The 15,980-nt window shown below is 29.0% G+C and overlaps 3 protein-coding genes across 4 annotated transcripts; 1 reads left to right on the plus strand and 2 right to left on the minus strand.

Moving 5' to 3' along the window:
- The first annotated feature begins 78 nt into the window (after window positions 1-78).
- Window positions 79-11,319, plus strand: LOC113789134 (uncharacterized). Its single transcript, XM_027338629.2, has 8 exons — window positions 79-1,097; window positions 2,686-2,903; window positions 3,426-3,681; window positions 4,786-4,991; window positions 5,058-5,194; window positions 5,258-5,503; window positions 5,589-5,754; window positions 5,817-11,319. Exons 2-8 carry the CDS (start codon window positions 2,763-2,765, stop codon window positions 6,360-6,362), a joined length of 1,698 nt encoding a protein of 565 aa, XP_027194430.2. The 5' UTR covers window positions 79-1,097; window positions 2,686-2,762; the 3' UTR covers window positions 6,363-11,319.
- Window positions 6,799-9,031, minus strand: LOC113789136 (uncharacterized). Of its 2 annotated transcripts, XR_012847057.1 has the most exons (4): window positions 8,404-9,031; window positions 7,983-8,332; window positions 7,031-7,908; window positions 6,799-6,863 (listed from the first exon to the last, which is right to left on the minus strand). XR_012847057.1 is itself a non-coding variant. In XM_027338631.2 (3 exons), the coding sequence occupies exons 1-3, from the start codon at window positions 9,029-9,031 to the stop codon at window positions 7,357-7,359; spliced, it is 1,530 nt and encodes a 509-aa protein (XP_027194432.2). In that variant the 3' UTR covers window positions 6,978-7,356. The 2 variants fall into 2 exon arrangements, 1 of the variants encoding a protein (XP_027194432.2); XM_027338631.2 differs by lacking the exon at window positions 6,799-6,863 and having other exon boundaries at window positions 6,978-7,908.
- On the minus strand, window positions 9,773-11,199 carry LOC113789138 (uncharacterized). The gene is made up of 2 exons (XM_027338632.2): window positions 10,053-11,199; window positions 9,773-9,982 (listed from the first exon to the last, which is right to left on the minus strand). Exons 1-2 carry the CDS (start codon window positions 11,197-11,199, stop codon window positions 9,774-9,776), a joined length of 1,356 nt encoding a protein of 451 aa, XP_027194433.2. The 3' UTR covers window position 9,773.
- Window positions 11,320-15,980: the final 4,661 nt, after the last annotated feature.

Here is a 15,980-nt window from a genome sequence, read left to right on the forward strand (position 1 = left end):
GAGAGAGAGAGAGAGAGAGAGAGAGAGAGAGAGAAAAAAGCTGAATTTGCCCAATTCATATACGGTGATTGTGATGATGATCATTTCGTATGATGATGGTCGATTGGTTTGGTCGACATTTTTCAATCTTCAAATGTTCATGTGGTTCGGAAAAATTCGTTAACTAAATTCAAAGAAGAGAAAAAACTAGATTTTTCTGTGTTTCTGTGTTTCACCGTTGTTTTTCTCAAAGTAAGTTTGTGCTGAGTGCTGGACATCACCTCGACAACAAGTCCTGAAGTGAAAAAACGAATTTCTGTGGTAGTAGGCCCAAATGGTCCATCAACAACAACAACAAATGAAAAATTGCAAACACACCACACACACGCACTCGAGAATAATTATGTGATGATGATCGAGTCAAAATCTTTGTTTTTGTTTTCCAAAATTTTCATCAATTTTTCATCACAGTGAAAATTGCGTGAATTTTCTGTGTTTTGTGCGAAATAATTCGTTACAGTTACCTGTGTGTGTGTGTGTGTGTGAATTGTCGTTTGTTCATTTTTCGCTTTCTGTTTGGTTTTTGATGTCAAATTTGATGAGCGAAATTTTGTTTTAATTATCATCATCCAACTATCAACCAAGATCTACGTGAATAATTAAATAATTAGATGAAAAAACAAAGAAACCAAAAGGACAATGATCTATTTTGGATGAATGAAATCTTTTGTTTTTTGCCTTTTGTATCATCGTCATTGTGGTCATCCTTTTTGGCAGGGGAAAAAAATTAATTTAAATTTTCTCCATTCAACTCATCATTGTGTGTGTCGTGTGAATTTATCCAAAAAAACAAAACACAGAAGTTCAAATGATGACCTAATCAAATTGTGTTTCCAAATTTCATTTTTGTTTTTGAAAGAAAAACAAAAAGTTTTCAGCTAAACAAAAAATGTGACCGCGAACTTATCGATTCAATTCGCTTCACCATCACATCATCAATCATCATCACTGACTGACCTTTGGTCATTTTTGAAACAAAACAAAAAATTTTTAATGAATTTTTGATCGAGCTTTTTCAATTTGTCATCCCGTAAACTAAATTTTGTCATCCGGATAAAGTATGTATACATCGCAGATTTAATAGATTTTTTTTCTGCCTTTCTGTTGTCGATGCTTGGGTTTAAATAGGATTTCCAATTGTATGGACTGTCGAAATAGAAAATGTAAATGGAAAAAAAGTCTGTTTTTATAATCAAAAAAAAAAAAAAAAAAAATCAATCGGAAATGTACAGGTAGTTTTGTTAAAATAGACGAAAAAAAAAGTATCAAAAACCAAATTTGGGTTTTTTTCTTGAGTACTTTTAATCGATCAAACAATAATATCATCCACTTATTTAATCCCAAGGAAACTGTCGAGGATTATCTTTTCTCTGTATTTCTGTTGTTGTTAATCAAATTAAAAAAAAATGTCATAAGATTTTGTTGTTGTTTTTTTTTAAAGTTTTATTAACTTTTTTAGAAAAAAACATATTTTTCTGGTTTCTTTGCTCTCTTTTGTCTATTTTGATGATTTTTCTTGTCCAAAAAAAACGTAATGACTATATGGATATGGTGATGTGAAGAGAGAAGAAGAAGAAAGGCAAATAGTTTTTCTATTTTTAGATAAACGGTGGATCATTTTGAATAACTTTCCCTTGTTTTGTTCATCAGATCTGATCTGATCTAATCTGATTTGATGTTCCTTTTTCTTGACTGACTTGACTTGACCAGCAAAAACTTTCAAGCAAATCGTTTCAATCTACAAAAACGAAAGTTGCATTAAATTGCCATCGATTGATGAAAATTGATTGATTTTTTCGGATTTTTAATTTTTCTTATTTCTGAAACGTTTTATTTTGGGAAGCCGAAAATCAAATCAAATGTCAATATAGATCATTGCAAAAAAGCTAAACAAACATTATTGATTTAGTATCGATCTGCCAATCAATCGATCAATTTTTCAGTAAATTCGGATTATACGAAGACAGAAAAAAAAGATGGAGAAAACAGAAATCAGTTTCACATGTTTGTTTTTCTCATTATTAATTTCCTGATTCATTTTTCACCTGTCCTGTCCACCTTTTTACCTGTCCTGTCCAGTTTGTATAAAGCTTAGGTGTGAAAATCATTCGTTCGTTTTGATTTCGGAAGATTCCAAAACGAAAAAAGATAAGCAAAAAATCTTCAAGCGAAAAAAAACTTTTAGCACCTTTTTTTCTTGTTGTTTTTCTTTGACATCATCAAAGATATCCGACCAAAAAAACGGTATTATTAACCCCGCGAAGAAAGGTCAATCTTTCGATTTTTGACCTTTTTTCTTCAAAAAAAAAAAATTCAAAGTTAACTTGATTATCGTGAATCATCACCATCAGCATCACGAAGTTTTGTTTTTTGCAAATTTCCAAATTTAGCAACTTTTTTGCTGTTATTTTTCAAAGCGTAGGTGTTACGTGTGCGTGTTACAAGGTTTTTTATTATTATTTTCCTTTGAAAATGGGCGCCAATCGCAAATTCAATATATTCGCGATTGATTTGTGAAAAACATCTGCCATTGGCGTGATGATCATCATCACTAAATTTGGTCATATTTTTCACTTGAGTTTTAATTTCATTTAGTTTTCTTTGCATTAATTAATCATTAACTTTTTCTCGGCATTTTGATTCTAGAATCGGCAATGTAAACATTATTCTGTCACTGCCACTAAAGTTCTTCAGAAAGATTTTCATTTTACCTGACCGAAATAATGGAACCGGATTCACAAAAATCTGATCAACAACGATCATCGTCATCATCGAATATGATGAGGTTTAAAATGTCAAATTCAAATTATCATCAACAAAAACATCATCATCAATATTTACAACGAAAACTGCCAATATTTTCGGTAAGTTTCCGAATGAAATTTGAAAGTCGAAAAACACAAACCAAAAATGTCAATTCATTCATCAATTAATTAATAATATTAATGATTTTTGTCCAAATTTGGTCGAAATAGTTCCAATGAATGAGTAAAAATAGTCAAGGATCAATCAATAGCCATTTATGGACATTCGATATTTTTTTTATTTACAAAAAAATGACTAAGACTTTTTTACTGTTTAATCAGTTTTTTTGCAATGTCATCAATCTAACGAACAGGTGTTGAAATTTTGTTTTCTTCAAATCGATCGATCAAGGTCAATCGAAATAATCATATCGGAAATTCCGGTTATTTTAGAATTTTTTTGATTGGGAATAGAAAAAAGAATCGATTGTATCGAGTAGAATCTAATCGATTGTATCGAATCGAATGTTTTCATCCTCATAATAATGACCTATTTTGACTCATAAAATGATTTACGGAAGCAAATTTTTTTATAAATTCATTTTACTAATTCTTTTCATTTGTTTTTTACAAAAATTCTAGCAAGTTGTGATTTATAAATCATCATCTTTATTTACATTTTCATCATTCATCTGGTCATTATTATTATCGATAGTATTATTATCATCATCGATTGTTTTTGCCAATTCAATTGTTGGTGTTCATGTTGAACATTTTCCAACATTATCATCATCAAAATTAAGCAATCCAAGTTCTATTGTTGATCAACAACTACATTCTAATGAAATACATGGGGGTATTGATGGTGTCGGTTCACCAGCTGTCAGTATTAAACCAGGTATGTAACCATAATTTTGTTTTTTGTTTACGATGTTTACACAAAAACGCACTGCCTCAAATTTCTCAACAATCATTTGCTGTTGATTACACAGAGATCAAACTTTTTTACGTTTTTTTATTGGAAAAATATGATTTTATTGCTTTTTTATTTTTTAGGATTTTCATAAGAAAGGATTATTAATTTGATGATTTATTATGTGTGTAATTAAAGTGATTATCAAAAAAAAAAAACGTAAACAAGAGCAAAAAATACCAACAGAGATAGAGCGAGAAGAATTTATTTCGAAATAATTTCTATTCGTTTTTTTTACTTTTCATTAATTTTCTTTGAGATTTTTCATGATCAGAACCATAAAAAAATGATGGTATTTGTTGATGATGGTGAATTAGGAAAAAATCTCTTTTCAAAGAAACAACAACACGAAAATTTTATGTGTCTAAAAGAATTAGAATAAACATTAACATCATCCATAGCCATTCCACACAAACACAGACACACACAACAAACCAGGATGATCATAACCTTTTTTACCTTTGACCTCATAAATTATCTTTTCTTTTTTCCTTTCTAATTTCATCACCATTATCGTGATGTTGATGTTGAAAACAACAACAAAAATGAACGAAAAAAAAATCGCAGTAAATTACCATATTCGAGAGAATTTTCTTTAGGTAAAGAATTTTTTTTGACATTTATAGGTGTGCAGTGTGTGTGTGTGTGTGGTAAAATAACATCAATGTTTTTTTTCTTTACCAATGACCTTTGTGGTGTTTGAAAATCTAGGATGTTTTATTTTCGTTTCGTTGTTTGGCAAAAAAAAAAACGAATCGTTAATGTCTGATTTTCATGTCCATAAAAAAATTATGTGCTTTTTTTTCGTTATTCGTTACGATTCTAAAATCGATGTAAAATAGTTTTAATGATGAGTTCGGGTTCATTTGCATTACTTAATGATTATGATGATGACCTTTGCAGGAAAAAAAACCCTAATACGATTATCATGACCGTCATGGTTATTCTTTGATGATTTTTTTTGCCTGACTTTGTTTTTTTTAATTTGATTTAATTTTTCTTCGTTTTTGTCTTCGTTTTTCAAAACAGATTTATTCGGTCTAATAACCGAAATAAATGTTGAATGTAATTCAAATTCAATTAATATTGAATTGAATGCACCACATTTATTTAATGGTATGATTTATCCAAAAGGATTATCAAAAAATTCATCATGTATGCATGAATATTATGATGTAACAAATTTTAATTATACATTACCATTACGTGCTTGTAATACAATGTCAATGGATGTCGTAAGTTTTTTATTTTTGTTTTTGTTTAATTTGATTCAAATTAATTAAATTTAATTAAAATCAAAGGATGATGGAATCGAATATTTTAATACGGTCATCGTACAACCGCATAGACGTTTAGTTACAAATCAAGGTCGTGGTTATCATATTCGTTGTCGTTATCAAACAAAAGATAAACGTATTACAAATGGATTTAATTTGACGTATGTCTTTTTCGCGGGTTTTTGTTTTTATCATTTTTTTATCATTTCATCCGTTATCCATAGATTATCACAAGAATCGAAAACTGAAACAACATCATTATATGGTCAAGCACCTGTACCAACATCATCGATGAAAATCTATCATCAAGGAACGCAAAAAGAAATTATTGCCGATAATGTTAAAATTGGTGATCGTTTAACATTATCAATATCGATTGAACAACAAGATATTTATGGTATGAAAATAACTAATTGTTTAGTACGTGATGGTCTTAATTGGGGTGAACAACCATTAATCAATGATGAAGGGTTAGTTATTTTTTATTGTAATTTGATTTTTGATTCAATTAATCAATCAATTAAATTTTTTTTTTCATTCAAAAAATCATTTTAGTTGTCCAGTTGATAAAGAAATAATGGGACCATTTGATTATTCAAAAAATCTAACACGTGCAACAGTATCATTTCATGCACATAAATTTCCATATACAAGTTCCGTTTATTATCAATGTAATGTACGTCTTTGTTTAAAAGATGAATTGGATGGCTGTAGTGATGTGGTAAGTGTCATTTTGTTATCATCATCATTAATACCTGGTAATTAATTAATCAATCAATTTAGCCACCAAGTTGTGATCAAAATGGTCGTAATTATCGTAATATACCAGGACGACGACAACGTCGTGATACATACGATGCTGTTGTAATACCAGATATGAACCATCAACAATATCATCGTGCAATGGCACAACGTATGCGACAAATAAAAATGGATAAAGATTTAAGTACAGAAGTATATTCCGGTCTTTATGTTGATGAAAATGAAAATAATACCCCTGAATTGGATGATGAAGAAAGTGAAACATCAATAAATGGTGGCGATGGTAATGGTGATAGAAGACGTGGACGAAATAATCGTCATAATGATCCAAATGAATTTTGTATATCGATGCGTAAATTTGCAATCGGTGTTGCTTTAGCTAGTTTATTATTAATGTTAGCCGTATTATTATTAGTTATTTGTATATTACAACGACGAAGACGTCGTCATCAACATCAACATCATCAACGTCTTTATTCACCATCATCAGCAGCTGGTTCAACAATTGGTTCCGGTTCAGTATATTCATCCGGTCCATATACTAATCGTGCATATATTCGTGATTGATTGATTTTAATCAATCAATTAATTTATTGATTACCACCCACCATTCAAGATAACAATTAACACAACATACACACACACAAACTAAAAAAAATGCCAAATTCCCTTCAATGAAGGCAGCTAATTTGATTTATTATTCATAAAATTGGAACAAAAAAAAATTCTCTCTCATTTTCTGTGATCATTCATTCATTCATACATACCAATATAGCATAGGCAATCATTTTTTATGGATGTTATTAATTTCTCTCAATGCAATTGAATTCTATCTTGGGGTTTTTTAAATAAAGATGGCTGGGTTATTTTTATTATATAAAAATAAATAATTATATTATACATTTTGTAAAATAAAGTAATTAATATTAACAAAAAAATGTTTTTTTATGTTGTAAATTTTTCAATGAAATTATTATCATTACAAACCAACTGAAAAAACAGGTTTCGGTTTTGAAGATTTTAAACATTTTGATCATTTTTCAAGCAATGTATCTGGCATTGGCCAATCTAATGTACCACGATCATTTAATGCATGATAAATACGTTGATGAATTTCATTTTGTATTCGATAATGATATATAAAAACCAATAATGTTGTTATAATCAATATAAATAATGATATTTTCATTAATAAAAATAATGTTTTTATTATTAAATATTCATGATAACTTAACCAAATTGTCTGTTGTTGTTGTTGTTGTTGTTGGTAATCATTTTTTGATTTCGTATTTTCAATATTCATAGTAATCATTGTCGTAAACATATTTAAAATGGTAGAATTAGTTAATTTTTTTTCGAGATAAATAAATCCATATCTAGAAAGGTTTTTATATTTTTAAAAAGAAATTTTTTTTCATTTTTATTGGTAATAATATGGACTTTAGATAAGATTAATCAACAATCCAATTATTATACCGAGTAGTAAATAAATAAAGTAAATTGATTGTTTTTTTTTTTTTTTTTACCGAGTAGTTCTTTAGAAATAATAATATAAAAGCTTTCAATTATCGCTGTTAATCAAACATCTATCATTAACAACGCATGTCATTAATGGTGGAATTTTGCATTGACACGTTGCACATTTGATCTGAAATTCTGTCAAATTTTTCCTGATGTGTACCCGACTTCCTAAACGATATTGTTGCCCATTCAACCAACAATGATATTTAGAATTTCCATTTGGTTTCTCATCAGCCATATAATCTGGATTAAGTAAATATTTTCGATATAAATAATCATTATTATTTTTGTCAACAATCATTGAAGTGGTAATATTTTGTTGCCATGGACAAATATAATCAACAGGACAACAACGATCTGGCTGATAAATTGGTAAACAATTCTGACGATAATAATAATCGATTGGACATGTTTGATCAACACATGATTCTGTTGAAGATTCTGGATCAAATTCATTCCAATGTTGATTACAAACACAATGTTTACAACGATTTTCAATCAAATCAATTTGTTCACCATAACGATATGTACGATTTTGATAACGACATTTACTATGGCGATAATCATCCCATTTTAATTGATCAGGACATATCTTGATGATTATCAGCAACAATGAAAAAAAAACAAAATTAAAATTCAATTTTTACTGCTTCAAAATTTACAAACCTCAACACCACAACAACGATCATGTGAATAGGCAAAATAACAATTCGGACCGCTTGGTCGAATACCGAATGCTAATTCAGGACAATCGATTATTTTTGAACAATCGATTCGTGTTTTTGATGATCGTTGATGTCGTATTCGTCCATCACTATTATCATTATTATTGATTCGAATAGAATAATCTTGACGACAACGACAAACACTACAAGGTTGATTCGGTATCGGTATTGATTGTCCAATTTCATATCGTTTACGATTATCAAGAATACAATAATTATCATCATCATCATCATCAAGAATTGTTCGTGCTGTTTTTGATTGTTTTCGATCAATTCCATTCGAATTGATTACTATAAAAAAAACAAAAATTTTGAGAAATTCAATTAGAATCAATTAACGAATAAAATATGAAAATGATTACCATCATCCGGACAATTAAAACGTTTAGCACAATTACAATCACGACTGAAAATTGATCGACAATTTTTTATATAATAATGTTGAAGATAATGTTGTGGTACACATTCTTGTCGACAATCGCGTATTGGATATTCATTTGGTGATTTAGATGTTGGTCTTGGTCGATATGTGGTAGTGGTGGTGGTCGTCGTCGTGGTTGATGATGATAATGGACGACGTGTCGATGTTTGTCTACGATCCAAATATTCCCATTCAATTTCACGTAATGAATTACGAAAATTTTCTAAACGTTCACGATTACGACGACGAATATTATCATCGTCATCAACATTACCATATCGATTTCGTTCATTTGTTTTGTAAACATTCGAACCATCAATTTTGACCGTTTTTATACGATCATTATCATCACTCACTTTTTTACCACCAATTTCAATACCAAATGATGCTAGATTTAATTTTGGTATAGATTTAATTATCTGTTGATCTAGATTTCGTTGTTGATCATCATTACGTCGATTAATTATCATTGAATCATTGAAAATCGATGATGATTGTGATTGACCAATGTCAATCATCATCAAGATTATCATCAGGAATATGATTTTGGCCATCATCATCATCATCATTGATTGAAAAGAAAACTTCAAACGAATGATCAAACAGCAGATTTTATATGTGGCTGTTGCTCGTTCGATGTTGCTTTCATTCACCAATGATGAATCATATCACTAAAATTAACCACTGGTCATCACTTTTACTTTTTTTTGTGGCATGTGATGTGTGTGTTGTATAATCACAACAACAACAACAGCAACGTTGAACAAAAACCAGATTCATCATTGAAAAAATATTTGTAGAATGAATCGATTGAAAGGAAGAAAAGAAAACAACAACAACAAAAATTAATCAGAATCAAAATTCTTGCCCAAAAGGCAAATAGAAAATGATTGGCATCTCTTTTCTTGTTTCTTTTATAAGCAAAAAGAAAGATATCAATCGAAGATTACTGCTCATTTAGAGAGAAAAATTTCATCATTGTTTGCAATCTTTCTTTTATATTATCATGTCTTTCTTTTTAAAAAAAATGAGAAAGTTGAGAGTGAAAAAATAATTTATACACGTTTTTTGATAGGTGGCGGTATAATATCGGATGATTAAAATCATCCGATATATCACCTTAGAAATCCATGCTCAAACGCAGAAGTCATCTTTTTTTGTGGATTTTTTTTCTGTAATTAATATGGATGTTTTTTTTGTTCGCAAAACAAGTATTATTTACAATAAAATTTTTTTTGGTGAAATTTTGTTGTTGGTTGTTATGGTTCAAAATGATCATTAATCTTAATTGCTCATCAATCAGTTTAGTAGTTATTTCCTTGTGGTACTTGATTGACAATTTTTTCTACGTAAACAGGTAAATTCTGGTGGTATACGACATTCACAATCAATACAATCGGCTGCTTGATGTTGTGATTGATAAATACGTGCACCGACAGGATATTTTCTTCCTTCAAAATGACATAATTTCGAACCATAATCAATTCCACGTACTCGTAATGCCATCTGTCGTGTACGAGCTAAAATAGAAAAAATGGTCATTTTTAATTTTTATTCAACCGAAAATGATTGAGAGAAAAAAAAACTTACGACAAATAAAATCTACTGGACAACATTTATCAGTATCATAAACAGGTATACAACCACGACGAAATCTTGGATCCAGATCCAGTATGCAGGATTTTCTTCGACATGAAATTTGATCAGCGCTTAATAATTCAGAAAGTTGATCGGGATTCATTTCAATAGCCGAATTATTCCAATTTTCCGTACAAATACAACGCATACAGGCAATAGTTTCAGCTAATTTTCTTTGTCGATCATCATTATTATCATATTCGATACGATTTTCATCAATATCCAATTGATCGGATTCGGATAGATTTGCAATTTTTTGTTGATGAACAATAATATCCGATAAATGAATTTTTTCACCAAGTTGATATTCTTTACCAACAAAACGACATGTTTTTCTTGGTCTCAATGTACGACCCGTACGTGAATTTATTGGTATACATTCTTGTCGCGGACAACATTGATCATGTTGATAATAATCATAACAATATAATGATAGCGATGATAATGCTGATGACATTGATTGTGGTTCAATATTTGATTGTCTTCGTGATGGACGACGACGATATCTTTGTATTGATTGTGGACCACCACCATTATTACCAATCAACATGATTGGTGTAAAATAGCCTTGATTATTTGAATTCATTTTTGTATCATCATTTGATGTTGGACATTCAATTTTACTTGGACAATCAACATCAATTGTACCATCGGACATAAATGAACAAACACAAATTCGACAAGCATTATCAGTTGGAACAATTTGACCAATCGTATAATGATTACCATTATAATGACATTTTGTATAATAATCTAATTTTGTTTCAAATGAACGTCCATAAATTTCTTGATTTGAATCATTATTATGAATTGTTGAATCCATAAAACGTATATTACGAATATTATTTGATTTATTATTTTTACCAACATCATTATTATTATTATTCTGATTACAATTAAAACGTGATGGACATGAACAACCACCAGGTATTATTGGACGACATTTACGTACTCGATAATGTTGTATAAGACGTTCATCCAAACAAGATGGACATGGTGAATAATTTAATGAACGATGTGGATGATTATGGCCATGAATACTTTGACCAAATGACCAATCGATGATAATGATGATCAATATAATCGATAATTTTATCATTGTTTTTGATGATGATGATGATAAATGCAACGAAATAAAACAAAAGAAGAAAAAAACTCAGCAAAATAAAACAATGTTTATGCTAAACATCACTCACTTTAGTCAAGTAGATATACCAAATGACAAACTTTGAAAACTTGAGAAGAATCATCAACGATGAAATCTTGAATGAAAATGTTTTTGAAGATTCTTCAAACTCCACCTTTGATGATATTGGTATCCACCCATAGGACCTTGAGAAGAAGAAGAAACAAAACAACGATTTCTTAGATATTTTCTTTTTCTTCGTAATTTTCTTTCTTACTTACCTGATTTTGACATATAATGATGATGATTATTAGCGGCAAATATCAATAGACAACAGCAATAATTTGATGGCCAATGAATTTCAAAGTCATCATCATCATCAAACATCATCATAAATTGTTATTATCCCGGATAAAGATAGACAGGTAAAGAAGAAGACGAAAGAAATCTATAGCCAGCCATAATGATCATCATCATTATCGACTGTGATGTTCATCGAATGATTTCGAACGTTGTTGTTGATGATGATGGCCACCTGATGTGTGTTTCGCATCGCGAAAAAAAAATACTTTATATTTATGGTGACGGTGGTGTTAGATTTGGCACCCAGGAAAAGAAATGAATAATTTTCATTTTTTATTTCTTCAGTTTTTTAGTTAGTTTGCTTCCCGAATTCCATTCTCATGCAAGAAAAAAGGAAAAATTTGTATACAATGTGTACAAATGTATGAACAACAACAACAATTTTGACAGGTCGAATAGACAGAGATAAAAACACTAAAATTATTTGCCAAAATAATAATAAATATGATCAGATGGCAACAACAAGAAACAGAAAAAATTATGAAGAAATTCACGAGAAAAATAAAAAATGAACAAATGAAAATCGAAGAAGAAGAAAAAAAAATGAATAATTTATCGAAAGATATTCCGGATGCCAATGTCCGTTCAAAAATCGTCATCGGGTATTTAGAGTCGATGACATTGCCCGAAAAAAAACTCAATGATGTGTGTACATTGGTTAAAAACATTTTTCTTCGATATATGATAAAATAATCGATAATCTTGTATGGAATGTATCCGATTTAGAATTGACATTCAAGTCAATCTTATGATGATGTTGTTTTTTTTTCATTCTCTCTGTCGGTTTATTCAATTTTTTTTGTGATGTTTATTCGCGAGGAAAGACGAAAACGAACAAGAAGAAAAACAGATAAAGTTTGTTGTTTTTGTTGTTGTTGTTTCCATTTTTGTTTTTGTTGTTTTTTTTCGGTTCCGGTTGACATTTACAAACAGAATTCCAACAGAATCGAATGTACAAAAAAAAATGCTCAACAAAATTAGAATCAATTTCAACCTTAATGGTAAAGAAAATGTCGAAATAGTTGAAAATGGAAAAACGGTATAAAATTATTTTCTCGAAAATAAAAAAAAACATTTCATCATTTTTTTTTCTCTCAATTCTTATTTTCATTTGATTCATTGTTAATTCATTATCAACATTTACTTTCGAAATAATTCATTATCAACAGCAGCAGCAGCTCAAAACGAATCCTCATGATGATTGTTTCAGAGATTTGAGATTCAATTTGACAATTTTTTTTATTTCATTTTTCATAAATGAATTATCCATTATAAATTAGATAACGATGACAATGATGATGATCATTATGGAACATTAATTTCCAGTATCAACAAGATAAAAAGAGACCGAAAACATTTTTCTAATCTTTTTTTTTTTTGGAGTTTCCTCACACACACACACACACTGGAGAAATCAAGAACAAATTACCGTAAGGGAAGAGAAGAATGGTAAAGGATGATGGGCATTTGTGATTCATGATGTGACATTCAACCGAAAACAACAAGAATAATAACCGAACAACAACAAAAACCCATGTTGAAATTGAAAGTTTTTGTTTTTTTGCACCGAAAAAAAACGACAACAAAAGTAAAATGCAAAAAACTTTTTTGTTCCAGAAATTTTAATAATAATTTTTCTTTTTTTTCAAAAAAACAAAAGAAGGAAAACTAAAATTTCATTTTTCCCTTTTCGTTTTTCTTCGTTGTTTTTGCATCATTATTATCATTGTCAACGATCATTATATCATTATACATTTGTGATTCTAATCATAATCATCATCATCATCAAGAGGAGCTACAGCAGCAGCAGCTAAATGTGAAAATTATTTGTTTCATTTTCCAATTATAATGAATTCTGAATTGAAGAATTGAAGAAAAAGAAAGAAAAATTTCGTCCGTATTCATATTCGTAGACATTCAAATGTGAGAAAAGTTAACAGATTTTCCACTGATGATGATGATGATGATGATAAATTTTCCATTTACATATTTTTCCACGATAGAAAATCATCATTATTATTGTAAATTTCGTTTATGGCGTGGTTGTTATCATCATCATCATCCTAAGCAATTTTGACGATGTAATATTATCGACCGACCGTAACAATTGTGATAACGATTTTTACATTTTCTCAGTTTCTCTCTCTCTCGATAAATTGTCATCATCATCATTTCAATACAAATTCCGTATTCATCATTGGTTATTCAAAAAAAGAAGAAAATTCCTCATTTCTAAATATATACCAAGAAAACAAAAATTCTGGTTATCTCCTGTCAAATCGTTTTTTATTTTTTCTTCAGAAATCATTAGTTTTTGAAAGCCATAATCATCAATGAATCCGATTACAATGATTAACATATCGGATATTTGTTGATAATGATCTGATAATGATTGATAATGATGATTCAAACAGCAAATAACAAAAAAAAAAATTACAAATTTCACTGATCATCAATGTCGAAATTCACAATTCGAATGAAAATGTCCACATCACCAAACGAGAAACAAAAATGAATGAATGAAACCAAGAATCAAATGCGAAAATTATTTTTAGTTTTTTTTGTTGTTGTTAACGTTACCCTCACCATCATCATCATCATCATCATCATTATCATTCAATTAAATGTATTCAATGGAAACATACACATATACATTACATTACCAGAATCTATTATATTCATAGATTCTATTTTGGTTGTTGTTGTTTGATTATAATCTTTGTCCTGTAATCAACCAAATACAATCTACATTTGATATATTTTTCTCGTCTCTTCTTCGTCTTCTTTTCTTCATTGAATGCTTCTATTCTGCAGCAAAAACAACAACAACAACAAAAGAAGAAAAGAAAAGAAAAGTTCATTTTCAAACATTTGGAAAATGTTATTCATTTTTGTCATTGTTATTCAATGTGTGGTCAGTATGGAATATAGATTGCACGCATATACCTGTGCATGATATTCATTAATTTTTCATTTATTCATTATTTTTTTTCTATTCTTATTTCAGAAATATATCCAAACGAAACAACAATAACAAAATTTTACATAAATAATGATCAGATCTGGTTCTCAGTACGATTCTAACGAATATCAATTTCATTTTCAAATGAAAAATCGAATCTGTTTCTACCTGGTTTCTACAGGTTTTCCTTTCTCCCTCTTCATTATTTTACCTGAATATAAATTGGAAACTAAAATATCAATATTCGATTATCAATCAAAAAAAATGTTATGGAGTTTTTCGTTTTGAAATCTGAATATTTTCAACAAATTTGGTCAACGATAATGATGATGATGAAATTTTGTTTTCTAATTTTTTCATTGAAATTCAGTTTGGGAAAAGCAAACAAAACAATACAAAATCATCATCATCATCAAAAAAACCAACGAAAAACTGGAAAAAAAAACAAACTTGGTGATTGCCATCAATATTTTATATTGTTATGAATGTTTTTACTTTCCGTTTTTTTGGTTTGGTTTCCGTTTTTTTTCGAAAATCATAATTTCATTCAAAGTTTTTTCCTTCACTGATTGGATATTGCAATGATAATCCCGACGAAATGAAACCCGAAAAAAATTTCCGAATGATTCTTCTGTGTGTGTGTGTGTGTGTAGATTTGATCAAATTGAATTATTTATTTCTTTGAACAAGAAAGGAAAAAATTATTCAAAAATTTGATTCAAAAATTCAACAAGAAAATTTTGATAATAAAAATTCACGCGAACAAAAAAAAGAAGAAGAAGGAAATGAATGGAGAAAAAACCAAACATAAGTAATCATTTCATTTCATGTTTTTTACCATTACATTGTTAATCAGAAGAAAGAAAAAAAGAAAAATTACGATGAAAGAATATTCTGTTAAAGTTTTTCTTTTTTGCTATTTTTATGATTATTCTTCCCTTCAAGCCATATTTTTTTGCAATATTATAGTGTCTTATCGTTTTTCTCTTTTGCTTTCATTTCATCATCATATGAACGAAGATTTTTCTCATTCAAAAATTTTCAACCCTGATGTTTTGTGGTTTTTTGAGAATTTTATGACTGGTTTGGTTAGGGTGATGGAAATTGGAAATGATAAAAACATTTCTCTCTCTCTTGGGACATAATATTTTTTTAAATATTTTTGTCTAATTTGTTTGTTTTATTCAGCACAAGTAATAACATGGTTGTTATCAAAATGGGGAAATTTTACCGGAAATAAAAATATTCATTTTTTTTTGTTGCCGGGAAAATTTCTTCTCTTTTTTTTCACTTCCAAATCTTATCAAATACAAGATACTATTTTTTAGCAAATATTTTTTTATGATTATCATCATCATCATGAGGATGATGATGAATTGATCCCAGAGGAAAATTTTTTTATATTATTATTTTCATGTTTGTTAAGTTC

The sequence above is a fragment of the Dermatophagoides pteronyssinus genome, unplaced genomic scaffold (assembly GCF_027571235.1).
Source record: "Dermatophagoides pteronyssinus isolate colony J.1.1.1.1 unplaced genomic scaffold, Derpt_VIB-CSIC_2022.12 sq0039, whole genome shotgun sequence".
Lineage (NCBI taxonomy): Eukaryota > Metazoa > Arthropoda > Arachnida > Sarcoptiformes > Pyroglyphidae > Dermatophagoides > Dermatophagoides pteronyssinus.

Excerpts from the sequence above, each read along its gene's own strand:
- LOC113789134 (XM_027338629.2), top strand. The coding sequence starts at position 2,763 with ATGGAACCGGATTCACAAAAATCTGATCAACAACGATCATCGTCATCA. Across the intron at positions 2,904-3,425 it reads GAAAACTGCCAATATTTTCG|CAAGTTGTGATTTATAAATC; the intron begins GTAAGTTTCCGA and ends CAAAAATTCTAG. Across the intron at positions 4,992-5,057 it reads ATACAATGTCAATGGATGTC|GATGATGGAATCGAATATTT; the intron begins GTAAGTTTTTTA and ends TTAAAATCAAAG.
- LOC113789136 (XM_027338631.2), bottom strand. The coding sequence starts at position 9,031 with ATGATGATGATGATGATGGCCAAAATCATATTCCTGATGATAATCTTG. Across the intron at positions 8,333-8,403 it reads TTTTAATTGTCCGGATGATG|TAATCAATTCGAATGGAATT; the intron begins GTAATCATTTTC and ends TTTTTTTTATAG. Across the intron at positions 7,909-7,982 it reads ATCGTTGTTGTGGTGTTGAG|ATATGTCCTGATCAATTAAA; the intron begins GTTTGTAAATTT and ends ATAATCATCAAG.
- LOC113789138 (XM_027338632.2), bottom strand. The coding sequence starts at position 11,199 with ATGATAAAATTATCGATTATATTGATCATCATTATCATCGATTGGTCA. Across the intron at positions 9,983-10,052 it reads TCCAGTAGATTTTATTTGTC|CTCGTACACGACAGATGGCA; the intron begins GTAAGTTTTTTT and ends TTTCTATTTTAG.